Below are 18,120 nucleotides of genomic sequence, written 5' to 3'. Positions count from 1 at the left end.
AATTCGCAGACATTATTGCGGCTGAGTGCAAGGGATCCTCCAAATTACGGTTAAATCACTGGTGACTGAATAGAAAAATGGTACATATCCAGGAAAGCGGCCTATTATGATCCATGGCATTCTTGGGCTTTGGTCTCCAGCCTCACTCCCGGCGGGAATGAAGCTTCTGCCGTGGAATGTATACATCTCACCTGGGGGTTTCCCTTCCAGAGCCGAGCTGGTTGCGGGGGAAGTCCCCTGCGTCGATGCCTCTTCTGCTGGAAGGTAAACAGCAGTGAATTAGCGGCTTGGAAGTTCGTGGCAGGTCTTGGACATATGCGCCTTTTTGGCCGTGGGAGTGGGGATGTCCAACTAACTTCTCCACGTCTCGTCCTCTCATGATATGCTGTTTACTAGCTATTGACCCGTCCTGCCACGGCCTTAGACCCGCCATCCGTGCTCTCAAGATACGGACGCTGCTTCCATACAACCCCGGAAAGCGCAGATGTATGGTCTGAATGCATTACAATCCAAAAAAGTATGCAGACTACTACTGTTCCTGTGGGACGCTTGGCGGATATGCGAGGTGCAAATAGATAATCTAACTTTGTCTGCGGTTATTTCCCGCAAGCATAGCAAGATAACTCCCAGTGGATATTCCTAGAATTCATAACACCCGCTAGCGATGTTATAAAAGGGCCCTCGTCGTCCGCACCGCCCTGCGGCATCCTGTCCGACCTCCAGCCTCGCTTGTCATTGCGGAATTCCAAAGTTGCTGTCAGGAACGGGCCTCCTTACAGGTCTGGCTGGATTAACGGAGCAACAACTTCTCCGAGATGGCTCGTCTATCAAATAGCCTTATTTGCGGGCTTTTGTTCGCTGCCAGCCAGCTGGCGAGGTCGGTGGCCGGTCTGGACCTTACCGTGTCTACGTCCGGGGGCAATGAGTCCAGTCCGATCCTCTATGGTCTTATGTTTGAGGTAAATTCTCTCTTTTATTGGTTTATTATTTTTATTACGTGTTTTATTTAGCCTCTTATTTCACTTGTGTTTGCTTAGTATAGTACTGATAATTGCCAAGGACATCAACCATTCGGGAGATGGGGGTATCCACGGGCAGCTTCTGCGTAACAATGGCTTTCAGGGTCCTGATACAAGTCTCGACGCCTATGCTGCAATTGGCAACGTCAAGTTGAGTGTCGACACACAAAACCCGCTGACGGCTGCGATCCCGCGGTCCCTGAAGGTTGCCGTTCCCGAGGGCGTTTCCGGCCAAGTTGGTTTCTCGAACGCCGGATACTGGGGTATCCCGGTCAATGCTGATACCTATACAACTTCCTTTTATATCAAAGGAGATTACGTTGGCCCGATCACAGTACGCCTTGCAGGGGCGGCCAGCGGAATCGAGTATGCTGCGAAGACAATCAACGTCGTGAGCACTTCTGCGAAATATTCGCAGGTTGAGACGACTTTCCAGTCAAAGCAGGCACCGGATGGTAACAACATCTGGGCTTTGACCTTCGACGCTTCCAAGGTTGCCGGGCGTTCTCTGAACTTTGACTATATCCAGCTCTTCCCGCCTACATTTAATGGAAGGTCAGATCCGTTTTCTCTCCGGAGCCATTTACGGTATTGACATATTACAGGCCAAATGGATTGAAGCCGGCTCTAGCAAATGTGGTATCTGCTCTCAAGGGCTCTTTCCTTCGCTTCCCCGGAGGGAACAATCTGTACGTCCTACTCGTATTTAGAGTAAGCTGGTGGACTAGGCTGATCAATACAGTGAGGGAATGACTCCTGAAACGCGCTGGAAGTGGAATGAGACAATTGGACCATTGACTGACCGCCCAGGCCGTAACGGCACTTGGGGTTATCCCAACACGGATGCTCTGGGTAAGATACTCCCTTACGATGTTCGGATATATCATCCTAACTGGCTAAGGTCTGAACGAGTATTTCCTCTGGTGCAAGGATATGAACTTGAAGCCTATCCTTGTGGTCTGGGACGGGTTGTCCTTGGACGGACCAATCATCGCCGGGGACGCCCTGGAGCCATATATCGATGATGTTCTCAATGAACTGGAGGTAGGCTACATCTTGACTCAGCAAGCCAACTCTGGCTAATGGCCGCAGTACGTTCTCGGTGATGTGACCACGCAGTACGGTGCGCTCCGCGCATCTCACGGATTTCCAGACCCGTGGCCAGTGACACACGTGGGAATCGGCAACGAAGATCACCTCTGGGGTGGAGGACCTAGCTATGCGGAGCGATTTACGCGCTTCCACGATGCTATCAAGAAGGCATACCCTCAGCTCACCATCATTGCCAGTACCCCAGACTACCTTCCGGACCCGAAACCGGCGGGTATCTGGCTGGACTGGCACACGTACGACACAACAGACGAGATGGTCGGCAGATTCAACATGTTCGACAATGTCGACCGGGCCTTCCCGTACTTTGTTGGCGAGTTCGCCTGCGTTTCCAAGAACGATGGAGTTCATGTTCCCTTCCCGATCATGCAGACCTCGGTCGCAGAGGCTGTGTTCATGATTGGTGTCGAGAGGAACAGCGATGTCGTCAAGATGGCTGCGTACGCGCCGCTGCTGGAACATGCCGATGGCGATCAGTGGACAGTAAGTATTTTCGAGATAGATATCTGGATCCCCATTTGAGATTTAAGCAGTGAGGCTAACTGAGTGAGCCTAATTCGCAGCCGAACTTGATCCCCTTCAACAATAACCCGGATGGTGTCGTCCGCACCACTAGCTACTATGTGCAGCAGCTGTTCTCAGTGAACCGCGGCAAGACCATCCTGCCTGTCAAGGCAGACGGTCCTTTTGGCCCTGGTATGCAGCTCCAATCTCGTCAGAAGTTCAAGATGTACAACATCAACTAACTTCTCATCCAGTCTACTGGGTGGCCTCCCGAGCCGACAACAGCTTCTACGTCAAGTTCGCCAACTACGGTGACGCGCCGCAGAAGGTCACCGTCCACATTGATGGCCCGTCGCGCGCCAGGCTCACTACCCTCTCCGGGGGCCCGGACGCCACCAACAACTTCAGCGAGACCCAGGTTACCCCGAAGAGCACCGACATCAATGCTCAAGGAGGCACGTTCGCGATCGAACTGCCGGCCTGGTCCGTTGCAGTTTTGGTTGCTGAATAAATTCGGCAACTAAGCAAACAACCTCTTTACATTGAAGTACTCCTCTTCCGTCATGGAACGTCTTGGACCCCTTTATGAATGATGTGGATTTGGCACTTGCCATTCTTCGTTGATCTTTTATTTATATTCACATTTAACCCCCGCTCTTCTGATATATCATATTTCTTTTCTCTATATATACCCCAGCCAGATGTGGAGGGTGATATTCTTTTCTATATTGCTATTATTATTACAGCTTCTTACTTCTTACACATATATGTACCTAGTTGTGTGATCGATTGATCAGCAGTCAGTCTGCATTAGAGGTACATTAGTTAATCGCGACATTGATCAATCAAGACAGATTGTGAGCAACCTCTGATAGCTACCTTGTCTTGAAGGTTCATACTTCTGTTGCTGCATTGAAGGCTCTCTAGTGCAACGTGACCATGCTACTAAGGCGCTTAGGTGTGAGGATCAGAGATGCTGGTCAGCCTCATTCTGCAAGCATCCCTTGGGTCTGCTGGCCTCTGTCTACGTGCTGACAGGTTTAATTACACTTCGGATCGAATTTTATCATCTTGGACCTGGACCTGGACCTGCCTATAACCCCCCCCCCCCCCCCCCCCGACCTCTGTCCCTAGATCAAGTGTCAGATATTTATCTCTGAAGTGGGAGCGACAAGCCATTTGTTTTTATCTTTGTATACTAGACTGTATGAGCCTCTCTGGACTTGTCTCTTTCTTCGATTTCTCTGACTTTTTTCAAGACGGAGTTTCAGAGATTCGAGCGATCCCCGAACAGCTGTTGAACAAGACATCGCACCAGCTTCCCGTCAATTGAGGAACCTCGAGGCGCAATTCCATCTATAGAAAAGTCAGGGTGTCACTCCAAGGACAGACAGCACTATGATTATTCAGGCGCAACGGTCCCGCGATCATCGGAACTACAGAATTCTTCCAGTGGTGACAGGTGCAGCTAACTAAGATGCTCAGGATGGACTTCGTCTATCAAGAAGTCTAGCTCTCCTAAACAAGGGTGCTCCGTGGCTTCGTCCAGCGTTCAGAGCTCCCAAAGCCCGGAGAATGGATTTCAGGAGCACACAGATGGGGGCAGACGAGACAGACAGCGTCATCGCCTCACCCTGATTCAGGTGTCCGTTTCCTACACGCTGTATGGGACTTAGGGAGCGTCCGATCGGAGCCGGATAGATCAGGAATTCTGCTAAGAGATGGGAAGCCAACGGCTGGTCATTGGCCGGTAGAATCGATTGTACTCTGTATGGTATAACACGGGACGAGACCTCTATACAAAACGCTAGTCACAAAACCAGCTTCGGATTTAGCCCGGGGTCATGCCACCGTCGACCAGTCAGAGTCCTTGGAGGCCCGGACTTACAATCTCGAAAGCTGCCTCGAGAATCAGGACGCTTCTACGAGACGGACGATGGCCCATGATCGGGCGATTGTTGAGGCGCGAGGAGGCCCGTATGGGTAAGAGTGAATGATAACCTTAGCCAGATGCCCACCAGGCGTGGTACCTCAAATTTCAGCGTCTTCAGTTTGGGCCAACCCTTCTCCGATGGGAGTCCTGCACTCCACCAGGCCAAAAAGGTGATAACACGGGAAACGAAATGTGGAAGCTGATTTGAGTATGTATTTCTTCATATTTTAAGAAAAAAAAAGTAGACGACGGCCTGTTCAATTGCTTTACCGTCCGTTAATACCTACTTTGCTGATTTGCCTTGTGAAATCCCGCAATGTATGAAAGGCTTCAGTTTTGTTTTCTCCATGAACACGTCCGTGTACCACCGATACCTAGCTTATCGCCAAGATTTGCGAGTCTATCGATCCTCCGATTACCCAGCTTAACTGACACGTGGAGTTGAGGAATATTACCGAAACTATTCCAATCCCGTCCTGCAACAGTATTAGTAAGTGCTTAACAAACTTGCTGAAGAAAGGTAACGACGAACAGGACCAGGTTATAAGCGAAGCGTCCACGAACCGTGTTTCAGATGATCTCACGTCGCTTTCTTGTCTGACTGGCCATCGACGAACACCCCTGTCGTCCTGTCGTCCTGTCGTCTTGGTGGCAGCTTGCGGCCAGTTGTCTCAAGCCGCTGCCAATTCGATGGGACTCGGAAGCTCTTCCCCCCTTCCGGTGGGCCAGTAGTTCAGCGTAAAAGAACAAAGGCCTTCAAAGCATGGTCCGCTATGCGTCCAGTCGTCGACTTCTGGATCTCTGCACGGTCCTAGCCTTGTTATTATTATTATCGCCTGTCAACTTATCATCATCGTTGGAGCTAAGACTACTAAGTTAACCGAGACGGAGGCCACGTCCCGGAACCCTAGCTGACTCTAGCTGGCAGGGATCTACCGCTGACAGCGACTCAGTTGCGATCCGTCAATGCTTTGCCAAGCCATACGTCTAGATCTCTACTCGATTCTGGTGCTCAACTACTCTACTAGGTAATGCGCTACGGCCGCGGGCCGCGAGCCGTCCCGCGTCCCGCGTCGGAACCTGGCCCGATAGTTTGAACAACGTCCCTCACCCAATGCCTCGGCAAGACAGAAAAAAAAAAAGAACAAAAGTGAAAAAGTGAGACGACTAAAAGGAACAGGTACTGGATATCACATGCAGGCTTAGAAGGAGACAATCCAACGATTGGATCCTGAGGGCTAGGCCAAATGAATCGTTTTGCAAAAGCCATTAAATTAAGTAGGTAGTAGTTCGCGTAGAGCTCGGCTTACCACCCCATTTTGTCTGCGAGTATTACCGTCTTCGTTATTGTCCGTCAGTTCGATGATATCAGAGTCACCGCTTCTAGGCAGAATGCTGACACTGTGGTGAACAGTTTTCGTGATTCCTGCGTCTGACAATGGCTTGGACGAGATTCTATAGTTTCTGTCGTCTGAGGAGTTGGGATCGTTGGTGCTGCCGAAACAGGTAGGGAAGAAACGGCGCAGGACGGATCGGATTGAGGGCATGCATGTGCAGATAATGCTGATGAACGCTTCAAGCACACTCCAGTATGCGGTTGGAACGTTGTCCCCTTTTCGCTCAGTAAGTAAAAAAAGGTCCTTAGCTCGAAGTAGAGTCATGGAAAAAAAAGGCCTTACAAGTAGGATTTGTCGTATTGGCAAATCGAACCAGCGAACTGAGCCGGATGATACTGACAATCGTGATGCTTTTTTTTTTGTGAGGGCTAATGTTAGCTTCGGATGAACGCTGGGACAAGTTCGAGGACTATACTCACAAGAATCCAACGCAGAACATGAGCACCAAATGGACTTTCCTCCTTGTTCCTAGAGCGAGCCGTAAAAGCTGTGGAATGGGTAGGAGGATCACAAACAGATCCAGGATGATGTTCACAATAGCATGAGCCCACGCAAAGGCGTTGAAGTTGATGCAACGTCCCTCTGTCTCGCCGGTCCAGCCGGTCCACGTGTAGGATACCGGCAAGCAGTGAACTGTTGTAACCAGGACGAAGGTGATGATGTAGCAGATGCAGACGCCGATGGTGATATTCACGGTAAGCCGGAACGGCTTCGACGGAAAGACTCTCAGGTAGAGTGCAAGGATGGTAATCTTCGTGAATCCGGTTGCCGCCATATAGAATATCTCTGTTAACCATGTATACTAACTCATTAGGTTAGCAGTCAAAGTACTATACGCGAGAAAGGATGTCAAATACCTTGACTATCCGGGTAATGTTGTCAAACGGCAAGACCCAAATGTCTTTTCCGAACCCTTCTTTTGACACTGGAAGGAACTTGTCAGGATACGGCATGTCTTCTGGATAAGTGGCTTTGGGAGATAGAAGCGTACTAATAAATTCTAACACTGCCATAGGTATCGCCGAGATCTGTTATCGAGTATCAGCGGTCGCTCTCTTCCTACGGATCGACTCATTACTCACCAGTGAAATTATCGCGAAAGCATCACCCGGCTGGAAAGTGGTCCAGTCGGGCAGCATATCGACAATTCGCATTGCAACCGCGATCAAAGCAAGGCCGCCGGAAACCGCCGTGACCACAGACGTTACAACGGTATCATCTCGAACCGGCTGTCCGCAAAGAGTCGCCGTCGTGTTTTTAGCGGTTAGGCCTTCTTTGATGGTGCAGCTGCCCAGCACGCAAGTCTCGACGTTTCCCATCAGGGCGGTATCGGCGCATATGCACGCAAAGTCTGTCGCCGTGCATGAGGACTGCAGCAGGTATTTTCCTAGACAATTGGACTGATGAAGGTCTGTTTAGAATCTGGTTTTTTTTTTTTTGCATCTTATCAGATTGTTTGATCAAAATCAGCAGCTAGTACTCACCGCACACGTTGGCATTGCACTCTGGGCTTGAGTACCTAGGGCAAAAAGGCCCGCCGTCAGCGAAATCAACCAATTCACCTTCATCTCGCCCAATTGCACCGGTGTGCCAGACCTCTATCTCAAAGAGGGCACATGTCACAGAAGGTATATGTAGATCGGCTTGTGCAGCAGATATAGTAAATAGTAGGGCATAAAATCTCCGAGTCGCCTTTGCCCCCTGGTAAGCACCTCCATGCTTACTACGGGCGTCTCCCGAATACGAGAATTGGTTATACTACACGTTGTAACGAATCAGTGATTCTAGCACAATTAGCACAATAACCCCATGACACCTCAAACCGCCACAGTGGAGTCGGCCATGTTTGACAGCTCACTTAAAAAAAGCTAATACTTATTCCGCATCCACGTCGGCCCCACAAGCCGCCTTGCCCGTTTATCGTCGACATGTTAACGATTCCCAGAGTAGAAAATACGGCACAGTCGTTTCATGGGTTATTGTTCTTCATCCGTCGGCGCTGGTATGCAATAGGCTGTATATTCCGTAAGTCTGGGAAACCCCGGGTCAACGCGAGGACCGGGCCCAAGGTCCCGGTCTATATGCGTAACTATGTCCTAGAGTACTTGCATTAGCCTCGGCAGGATAAAACGCTGTAAAAGCGTGGATATGCCGGGAAAAAGGCCCGGTTCATGCGGGCGTTAGTACTGTTGCATGCTCCTCTCGTTTAGTTACTTGAGTCAGGAGCATGGCTTACACTACTATATCATATCTTTCACCACCTCTCCCCTGCTGCCCAGTGGGCTTGGCAGATTGCTATTTTATATATGGTAGGTCACAGGCCTTAGATAAAGCCAGCTCAGATCAAAATATAGCAGAAGTGGCAAGGTTTGTGGCTTGGACAGGGGGGGGACGGGGGGTGCCGAAAGATATGATAAAGTAGTGTATACCTGAGATCGTGCTTACAAGGGAGCATATCCGTGAGTGGACCTGTCTTGCACAGAGCACTAGACTCCACATGCTGAACGTTCGTTTTCATATATGGACCCTCCCTAATATTTTAAAAGAAAAATATCCCTCCTCAATGCCGAGATACACTCGAAACGCACCATGGCGCCACTCAAAAAATGCCGGCCCCCTTATCTAGACAGCCAATTGATCTACAAGCAAAGTGCTGAAGCAAAAGCAAAAGCAGACTACTGCTCAGACTACTGCGTATGCGGAGCATAATGAGAGACATGGCCGCATGGCGGTTCTTGAATAGGAACCGTGGTCTGTGGCCGTGTACATCTTAGTTCCAGTTTCCGTCAAACAGTCTGCAAGTGGATTTCTACTCTATCGGAGCTCCGAACCCCCCTTCCCCTGCCTGTGTATTATGATAGGTATAAAAACGAAAATGATTTCTCGTAAATGGCTGCTTTTCCATCTGGTATCTCTTTAGTCAGTCCTTCTTTTCTTCTCCCCTTCATGGAACCATTGGTTGTTCAATTTGTTTACCTAAGTACCTACCTAAATTCTTGAAGATGTCGTTTGCGGTGGCAACACTACACCTCTCCTTCTTCTCGTCTCTCGGCCTGTTATCTGCATCTTTCGCGGTGTACTGGATCCTCTGGATCATCTACGCCAGGACCTTCCACCCGTTAAGCAAGGTACCAGGCCCATGGCTGGCATCCGTCAGCCGAACATGGTACATGATCCAGATCGTGCGAGGGGACATGGAGCACACGCAGAGGCGTCTGCACGCCCAGCACGGCCCCCTCATCCGGATCGCGCCCAACGAGGTCGCGTGTGCCGCTCCGGACGCCATCAGGAAAATATACCGGACGGGCAAGGACGCGCTGGATAAGACCGACTTCTACCCCGTCTGGAGCAATCCGTCCTTCAGCAAGTACCCGGACCACTTTACGGGCGTCAAGGACAGGGTACATGCCGAGCGGAGGCGGATCGTCAATCACGTCTACTCCCTGTCGAACGTGCTGCAGTCGGAGCGGTATATCGATCGGTGTTCCCAGCTGTTTCTGCAGCGGATGGGTGAATATGCGGACGGGGCGAGGTCTTTTGATCTGGGGACGTGGCTGCAATGGTTTTCTTTTTCCCTTTTTTCCTTCGACAACAAATGCTATTGATAAGTTGACATACTAAACGGAGTCATCCAGGTACGCCTTCGACGTCATCGGGGAGCTCTACTTCGGCCGCATGTTCGGCTTCATGGAGAAGAGACACGACCACGGTGGATGGATCTACGCCCTGGAACTGCTCACGCCATTCCTGTGCGTGACGGCCGTCGGTCCGTCGTATCTTCGTCCCCTGATTCTCGGTTCTGCGATCGTGGTCCCCGGGTCTCTGAGGGCCTTGAAGGCCATCGACACCATCGCGGAGGCGGCCAAAAGCTGTGTAGCCAAGCGATTTGATGCATCGGACGAGACCGAGAAGCGGACCGATCTGCTGGAGCAGCTGTACTCGATCTACCGTGAGAAGGGCGAGAAGGTTGACTTTAAGATGGGTGAGATCGAGTTGGAGGCATATGTCGGTTTGTAAGTTTGTCATCTTTTCTTCTGGAAAATCAAGCATCACCACGGAACTGACAGGAATTTTATTATATAGGTTCGCCGGATCCGACACAACCGCCATCGCCTTCCGCGCCGTATTCTACTTCCTCATGAAGCACCCGGCCGTCTACGACGAACTCCTGCGGGAAATCGACCACGCCGCCGAAACCGGCCAGCTCAGCTTCCCGGTCAAGTACTCGGACGCCATCAAGCTCCCCTACCTCTGCGCCTGCATCAAGGAAGCCTTCCGCATGCACCCCAGCGTCGCGCTGACCATGGGCCGCATCGTGCCCCCCGAGGGCATGGAGCTCTGCGGCGTCTACATCCCGGGGGGTTACCGCGTCGGGATGAACGGCGCCGTCGTGCACTACGACAGATCGATCTTCGGCGACGACGCGGACCAGTTCAGGCCCGGCCGCTGGCTCGAAGGCGATGCGACGGAGATGGAGAAGCACATGTTGATCTTCGGCGCCGGGACGCGGACGTGCATCGGGAAGAATATCTCGCTGGCGGAGCTGCACAAGCTGGTTCCGCATGTGTTGAGGCATTATAGGCTCGAGCTGTGGGAGGACGGCAAGCAGTGGCATACCATCAATACGTGGTTCAACAAGCAGGAAGGGGTGGAGGTGCGGATCACTCGACGGAAGGTGGCCTGTTGATCCATTGATTCATCAGGCAAGGACCTTGTTACTTCGGGTTCTTTCTACAGTACAGATAGTAAGTACCCTGGAGAGTACTATATAAGTATTATTCATAGCTGCTTCCCATCGCAAGTGAAGCATAACATCCACTTTCTTTGAATGCGAGCTTTTCTTTTGTATATAGTATAGAGCATTATTGAACTTATATATAATACCTACTTATTTCTTGTCTACACATCTCCCTGACAAACCTCATCGTCATCTGTAAAGAACAGCCAAGAAAGGAAGGTATTCTCTACTTCAACAATGACAGACAGCCTCGTGTAGTACCTTAGTTGAAACGACACCGATCCGATTATCATATCACTTCTTGCAACCCTCAGTAAAGGATATCAAGCAGCATGCAACTAATTGCCCTGAACTGATTCTTACTTTCTCTCTACTTGCCAGTGAAATCCTATAGAAGCATATTCTATATCCTGTATCCTATCATAATTCATATAAATTCTTTTGAGATTTTTGACCTGATCTGACCTGCTTACCAGGAAGGATGGACCTGTCTCTAAGGCACTTTACTGAGGCAAGACTAAGAGAATCATTTTGACAATACAGTCTGACTGACTGACCAGATTAGATTAAGGGTAATATTAAACCTTGGCTACACATCATTTTTTTTCTTTCCCTACAATTGAGGTACATACTTCCCCTAACTTTCTAACGCTACTTTACTAACTAACCCCTTTCTGTTTAAGGCATATATATACATGTGGAGACCCGTAGTTCATAGTTAACAGCATCGACCTAGACACAATGTCCACACACCCGTTCTATCTGCTCTGCTGAAGACAGACAAACAGTCAAGATCATTAAGACTACGTTACGTCCATAATACTACCTAAGGAACTGCTAAATCCAGTACCTAACCTAACCTACTAACTGATTGGTGGTAGCACCACGACACTCAAGTAGTCAGATCAGATTCGAACCTGCATGCATGCAGATCATTCAGGGCATATCAGGCTCTTTAGTACCACGCAATGAATTGATCTCATCTCATTCTGCTAAACAGAATAAAAGGAATTTTTTTTGAAACTACAATATATTATTCCAAGAAAAAAAAAGAAAAAGGACTAAGAAGCACTTATAGATATAAACTAAATGCTTGATTTTCAACAACCACGCTCGCGCTCAATAATAAGACCAATAAAAGACAAAAACCAAATCCCTTTATTATTTACCAGATCCAATCCAATTCAATCCAACGTACGTATCTCTGTATACGTAGACTTTTGTACATACACACCGCGGCTCCAGATTCCAATAGACAGGATCTTGTACAATCATAGAATACCCCACGTAAGTAACAACACACACAAACACACTATCACCCTGAAAGGGACCCCACAAGCGGAATCTGTCCGAGTGGGATCGGATCCAAACCTGCATCCAGATCCGGAAAATACAAACCATCATTTATATTTGCTTTTCCATTTCCGTTCCGCGGAACGGAACCATACTCGTAATGATCAGACCCCTGTAGTGAAGGGTCCTGACTGCGCTGCTGTCGTTCCTGTCGCTGTCTTTGACGAATCCGCTCCTCAAGACTATTCGACAGCGCCCTTGCCGCCAGGAACGCCATGTCAGACTTTTTACTCAGGCACCAAAGCGCGTCGACGCACGAGATGCAGCGTGCCTTTATCCTGCTTTCGTCTTTTTCTGATGCTGTTGCTACTGCTGCTGCTGCTTCCTTTGAAGGGAACACAGTGGGTATGTTTTGCTGTACGGGTTTACTACCGTCCGTATCCAACAGGTCCACGAGGATATATCCCGCCCGGGCGAACGAACGGATCAGCACGGCGGTCCACGGCTCGGTGAGGAACGCGCGGCCATTGACGGCGTGGTGGAATTCGCGGGCCCGGGAGAACGAGGTGTCGTGGGTCTGCCCCTGCATCGAACGCCTTGCCAAATCCGCAACCGCAAAGGCGTTCTCCCTCTTCAGAGCAGCAACGAGCCGTGATGCCCTCCTCGCTTCGGACTTGGACTCCACCCCGATGCCTGCGTCGTCGATACCCTCGAGGACGTCCGCCATCAGCATCGCAGCGAGATGCCAATGTCCCGCCAGGATGACGTACCACGACTGCAGACGGGGCGGGAGGTCATCGTGGTGTGCGACGCAGTCAAGTATAAACAGACCGAACGTGCTGTTCCAATGCTGGTAGACGCGGAGCGTATCCTCGATGGCCTCCTCGATCTTGTCAGGGCCGGCACCGCGGTAGACGAGGGTCTGCAGGCGGGTTACCCGGCGGAAGAGGAGCACTTTGATGGGTGCTGCGTCGATGAGGGTCTCAGCAGCTTCGGGGTAGGAGCAGGGCCAGCGAGGGATTTTGCAATTGAGCCAGGGTTGTTGTTGGCCTCCGGGAACCCCTCTGCTGTTGTTGAGGAGGAGGAAGAGGTCTCCCCATAGATCCTGCTCCCGCGGCGTATTGGATGATTGAGACATGTTAGATGCAAGATTCCATCCGTCAAGATCGATCGCGTCCTCTTTCAGGTTATTGGGTTGGTGTTCTTCCTCTGGTATGGCGGAGGTGATGGCGCTATCCTCGTCCGAGACGACGAGAGGGCGCTGGTACATGGCTGCTGTGAGTGTGTCAAACATGACCCCCAGCCAGAAGAGGAGATGGAATGTCTCGTAGTCGTCTTGATTCAAGAGATTTGCCCTGGGCTCCGCTGGTTCTCGTCCACATTGAGGAGGAGGACTTGGCAGCGGGAAAATGCTACTACCGCTCATGTTGTACCCCTTCTTTGAGTCTCGTTTCGTTGCGATCTGTCGCTGGAGCCTTGTCAGCTTGTGACGATAGAAAAACATCTGCCGGACTGCAGTCTCGAGGAACAGTGGCGCTTTATCGGAGTCGAACAGCTCGTGCAACTCTGCCAGTCCCGCTGATGCTCTGTCGCTACAACGTTGACAGCCTGCATCCTGGTAACTGTAGTTGAGATCCTTTGTGTCACGCTGACAATTACAGCCGCGTCCGCGCCGGGCGTTCATGATCTCGAGATGCTGCGCTACATTCAGGGGCCGCTGTGTCAGGGAGAAGATGATATGGGCAAACACAACGCGGAACGACTCGATACCAGCCGCGTCGTTCAAGGCGTGAAACGCCTGGTTCCAAAGCGTCTCCTGGACGGAACGTTCCGAATCATTCGTGGACTGTGAGGGAATGCCATTCATGCCACTCAAATTGCTGCTGCCGTCTCGTCTCCTGCTGCGGTCACTTGCCTGCGCCCATTGCGTGGCGAACGCCATGATCGTCGTATGGAGGGCCCGAGAAACCGCGCGCTCCTCTGTGGCCGTCAGGTTCCGGCCCCGGATTGTCGAGTAAGCGCGGTCCAGCCGACAGACTCGAGTGCAGATCCGATTCGACCAGTTCGGGCCCCATTCGGCCTCCGGGGAAGTAGATATCTGCCGAAAGGATCTCGTCCCGCGGATGCTCTGACGGAGGACGCTGCTGTACGGACACGTCCTCTCCGTCAGCCAGCAGGACAGCGCGTTCTCCATGCTGTCGTGGTAGATACGGAGCAGGTTTTGGGTCAACGTGAACCGTGCGTAGTTCTGTGCAAGGTTCAAGTTCTGGGAAGAGATCGACGGTCGGTTCGCGTTCGAATCCTTTTGACGGGGCAGGCTGCCTGGGGAGAGAGACAGGGGAGGATGTATTTGCTCGTTGCTTCCAGCAAACCCGCCGCCGGACGGTGAGTACAGATTGAAATTGACGTTGTTGAGAGTCGACGACGCGTTCATCTTCGTTGCCATACCGGCGGGGATGCTGATATTGTTACTATGCTGTGGTATCCAGTCGAAAAGAACGTCTTGGGAATCCAGCAACCCATCAATATCCCCTAAAGCGGGTGCTCGAGGACGGCCCGGGATGTGTGCCTCCCATGGCGTTCCAGCGGACCCAGGTCCCAGATAGCTCCCTGCATTGCTCCCAAGATCTGAAAAGCCCTGCAGGTCCGGCACCTGCGACAGTAGCGTCCCGGAGGGATCACTCCCTCCCAGTGATAGGTCTCCGTTTCCTGGAAATTCGGCACCGGGCTGAGAAGAGGCGAGTCCGGCAGCAAGCGGCGGCTGGCTGCTCAAAGCAGCATGGGGAGAGGAGGCAGCCTCCATGCACTGTTTCTCTTTCTGGTTTTCAGCAACCTTGGCTTTCTTCCTGCGGCGCTGGACGGTCCTCGTCTGCACCGAACGGAGCCATTCAAAGGTGCACTCCCTCCTCCATCGAATGCAGTTGGAGCACGGGCCTACCGCAGAGACCGTACGTCCCGGAGAGCCACTGGCGTTGGAGCTCGGGGGAGACTCCAGGCCATGCGACTTCACGGTGATCTCTGCATCGCAGGCTCGCTTGCCCTTGCGACACTGGTCGCAGCTGCGGTGTTGGCGGCGACGGGGAGGCTCGGTGGCCCCCGCCAGGCGCGTCTTGCTATCAGTTGTTGTCGTCTGGCCGTCGTGATCGGGGGCGGGTTGCTGGAAGAGGCCATTGGGAGAAAGTCCTGGGATGTCGAGGTCCATACCGGATGGGTTGTGCTTCAGACGAGCATGGACGCACAGCCGTGGTCGAGAATCAGAGATAAACAAAAAGAGGCCAACATCGTCTTAAGGTCGGCGATGAGGGGGATCGCTGCGGGGGCCGCTAGAGCGACGGCCTGTGCCTAGCGCCCTCCCCCGCGGGCTCGCCTCGAGTCCGGAGAAAAATCTGGGGTGCATTTTATCACCCGGTTGTTCACGGATCGCTCTTGTTCCTCTGCTGGCGTCGATGTTGCTCGCGTCCGGTTGCGTGTGCTCCCCACATGGAAGCGTCCAGGGTGTCGCAAGGGCGAAAGGAACAGCGTTGATGGCTGCTGGTTCCGATGTCAGCCCGTGGGACGAAAAAAAAAGGACAACCACTCGATGTTTCCCGAAATTGACGCCTTGAACTCTGCTGATCCGACTAGTTTCGTCGAAGCGCACCGGGTCTCGCACGATCGCCTCACTGCAGGAGCTTATTAGGACGCCGGCTGGATACGTGCTGCTGATGTACCCCTACGGGCAGAACCGGAACTGAACAGAACAGATATCATATCATGTCATCTAAACCATACACTACTCATATACACTGTATATACTACGAACGCTGGTTTCTCACTACCCTAGTTCACCTTCCCAAGAGCCCTGTACACCTGGGTCTCCACGTCCGCCCACAGTCCCAGCACCTGCGCGTCCGCGAAGGGCAGGATCTGGGTACACACCATGCCTGCGACGCCGTTCTCCCGGTCACACCACCACCACGAGTTGGGCAGGCCAGCCCAGTGAGCCGTGCCTGGGGACCGGCCGGTGGCTCCTCCCGTCAGCATGAACGTCAAGCCCCAGCCCTGAGTACCGCCCTGAGGCGCCGGGTACAGGTTGGGGATCGGGTTGGTGAGATCTGGCTTCGAAGCAGGGATGCCTTGCGTGGCAAAGTTGGGGAACTCGGGGATCTGGTTGCGGAACATCTCGTCGACCGTCTCCTTGCGCAGCAGCGTCTTGCCAGTGGTCGGGGAGGTGCCGTTGTTGAGCAGGGTCGCCAGGATCTCTGAGCGATATCACGTTAGAGATAAAACTTCAAAGGTTGCCTAGTAGGAACTGGGGGCAAAACGTACGGCAGTAGTCCTGCGGCCTGGCGAAGCAACCAGCACCTCCGCTGTTGAAGCAGGACTTGATGTCGCTTTCGCTCTCGACGATCAGAGGCCGTCGCAGGACGTGGTCACGGCCCGACAGCTGGCCGTTGGGAGCCCGCTGGTTCATGTAGGCGAGTCTTGCCTTCATGGACGCTGTGGGAAACATGGAGATGTTCTTGAGGCCCAGAGGCTCGAAGATGTTCTGGTGGAGGTAGTCGTTCAAGGAGAGACCGGTGACGCGCTCAAGGCACACTCCAGCCCAGTCGATGCCCAACTGTTCACAAACAGAATGCATTAGACATCACACCACACGACGGGGTATTTTCCGCAATCGCATATCCGTGTTACTTACACCGTACTGCCAACCTTCTCCGGGCTGGAACACCAGAGGCTGCAACATGTCCGAGACATGGCCAGAGAACTCATCGTAGCCGATAGGCTTGCTGTAGTCTCTCAACTTCTCGTTGAAGAAGGTGTACCCAAATCCAGCTGGAGTCCCGTCAGTACTGATTTTCTCACATACAAAGCACATACAGCACGTTAAGACGCAGGTCCAACTCACCGGTATGAGACAGCAACATCCGCAGCGTGATCCCGCGCTTCTTCTCGACAAGCGTCCCATCATCCTGCAGAACCTTGAGGTCCTTGAGCTCCGGGCACAGGGACTCGACCTGTGCGGCATCGTCGAGGGCCAGCTTTCCCTGCTCGACAAGCTGCATGCACGCAACACCCACAACCATCTTGGTGCACGACGCGATCCAGAAGATGTTGTCCAGCGTCATGGGCTCCTTGCTGCCGTAGCCGCGCTTACCGGCCGCGTGCGCGAACAGCTCCCTGCCCTCGCGGTCGACCACGACGACGGCCGTGCCGGGGATGCCGGTCTCCTGGTTGGCGCAGGCGGCGTCCACGCGCTGCTGGAGTGCCTGGACGACTTCCGTAGGGAGGGGAGCCATCCTGGTTTCTAGCTAGGTGTGGAGGAGTACTTAATGGCGGGAGGGAATCGATATCGGTATCAGCCTTGGAAAGATGTGTCAGAAGTTCGTCGAGGGAAAGACAGTATTGGACAGTCGAATGGATTAAATACCAAGTTTGACGGGTCTGGGTATCAGAGGATGTATGCATTAAGTGAAAAGTTCGCCGAGGGAAGACGAATCCCTCACGCTCCCATTCATATGCTTATATAGCATCTGACCAGATCCCGATCGACCTCACTAGCGACCTCATGAACGGGGGAACATGTGGATCCGCACTGCACTATCCCTCCACATTCTCCATATCAATTAGTGAGGGGTAGAGAGGCAGGCTATTGTCGAACACATCATCTTTCATTCATCTGGGGGTCTCCAAGAATGTTATCGAAGGTAAGGCAGGGGCCATCGGATCCGCTTGGTTTACTAAGTTAGCAGGGACCCGGGAGACTGGTCTGGGAACGACGGCGACTTGGGATAAAACGCATTGTACAGATCTATACATTTCTTGGTATATCCCCCCTGCAGACCAGGACCAGGGTCCGGGTCAACGGAATCCAGCAGCAAGGGCCAGGATACTTTCCTCTGATCCGAGCTCCACAACTGGTTCAAGGGCGAGAAAAAGAAAGAAAGAAGAGGAAGTAGATTTACTTGTTTTGTGGCGTCCTCGCAGGAAGCCGTGGGATGCAGTCGAAGTCTCAGGAGACGACGCCGACATGCGGATCCGCACCAAACCCCGCAATCTGGATTCGCGGGGTCACGGGGTCTGCGGAGATCAGAGGTACGGGGTATTCACGTGAGCCTCCCGATCTCCCCGGCTTGGTCCGTCGCG

At 52.3% G+C, this 18,120-nt stretch overlaps 6 protein-coding genes across 6 annotated transcripts; 3 read left to right on the top strand and 3 right to left on the bottom strand.

The window, feature by feature from the left end:
* Positions 1-815: 815 nt before the first annotated feature.
* VTN00DRAFT_4216 (uncharacterized protein) lies at positions 816-3,144 on the top strand (the record flags this gene model as incomplete). The annotated part of the gene is made up of 8 exons (XM_069430620.1): positions 816-959; positions 1,060-1,574; positions 1,625-1,708; positions 1,762-1,871; positions 1,921-2,063; positions 2,112-2,612; positions 2,693-2,825; positions 2,888-3,144. The coding sequence occupies 8 exons, from the start codon at positions 816-818 to the stop codon at positions 3,142-3,144; spliced, it is 1,887 nt and encodes a 628-aa protein (XP_069289737.1).
* Positions 3,145-3,222: 78 nt separating this feature from the next.
* Positions 3,223-3,426, top strand: VTN00DRAFT_4215 (uncharacterized protein; the record flags this gene model as incomplete). Its single annotated transcript, XM_069430619.1, has 1 exon — positions 3,223-3,426. The coding sequence occupies one exon, from the start codon at positions 3,223-3,225 to the stop codon at positions 3,424-3,426; it is 204 nt and encodes a 67-aa protein (XP_069289736.1).
* Positions 3,427-5,840: 2,414 nt separating this feature from the next.
* On the bottom strand, positions 5,841-7,531 carry VTN00DRAFT_4214 (uncharacterized protein; the record flags this gene model as incomplete). Its single annotated transcript, XM_069430618.1, has 7 exons — positions 5,841-6,178; positions 6,246-6,313; positions 6,383-6,765; positions 6,821-6,888; positions 6,955-6,991; positions 7,046-7,363; positions 7,448-7,531. The coding sequence occupies 7 exons, from the start codon at positions 7,529-7,531 to the stop codon at positions 5,841-5,843; spliced, it is 1,296 nt and encodes a 431-aa protein (XP_069289735.1).
* A 1,434-nt stretch (positions 7,532-8,965) lies between these two features.
* VTN00DRAFT_4213 (uncharacterized protein) lies at positions 8,966-10,650 on the top strand (the record flags this gene model as incomplete). Its single annotated transcript, XM_069430617.1, has 3 exons — positions 8,966-9,525; positions 9,599-9,976; positions 10,047-10,650. 3 exons carry the CDS (start codon positions 8,966-8,968, stop codon positions 10,648-10,650), a joined length of 1,542 nt encoding a protein of 513 aa, XP_069289734.1.
* Positions 10,651-12,016: 1,366 nt separating this feature from the next.
* VTN00DRAFT_4212 (uncharacterized protein) lies at positions 12,017-15,196 on the bottom strand (the record flags this gene model as incomplete). Its single annotated transcript, XM_069430616.1, has 1 exon — positions 12,017-15,196. The coding sequence occupies one exon, from the start codon at positions 15,194-15,196 to the stop codon at positions 12,017-12,019; it is 3,180 nt and encodes a 1,059-aa protein (XP_069289733.1).
* Positions 15,197-15,813: 617 nt separating this feature from the next.
* Positions 15,814-17,273, bottom strand: VTN00DRAFT_4211 (uncharacterized protein; the record flags this gene model as incomplete). Its single annotated transcript, XM_069430615.1, has 4 exons — positions 15,814-16,235; positions 16,303-16,594; positions 16,673-16,809; positions 16,883-17,273. 4 exons carry the CDS (start codon positions 17,271-17,273, stop codon positions 15,814-15,816), a joined length of 1,242 nt encoding a protein of 413 aa, XP_069289732.1.
* Positions 17,274-18,120: the final 847 nt, after the last annotated feature.

The sequence above is a fragment of the Thermoascus crustaceus genome (genome assembly GCF_041956765.1).
Source record: "Thermoascus crustaceus strain CBS 181.67 unplaced genomic scaffold VTN00scaffold_2, whole genome shotgun sequence".
Lineage (NCBI taxonomy): Eukaryota > Fungi > Ascomycota > Eurotiomycetes > Eurotiales > Thermoascaceae > Thermoascus > Thermoascus crustaceus.
Note: the sequence above shows the minus strand (reverse complement) of the source record. Positions and strands in the feature narration are given on the sequence as shown.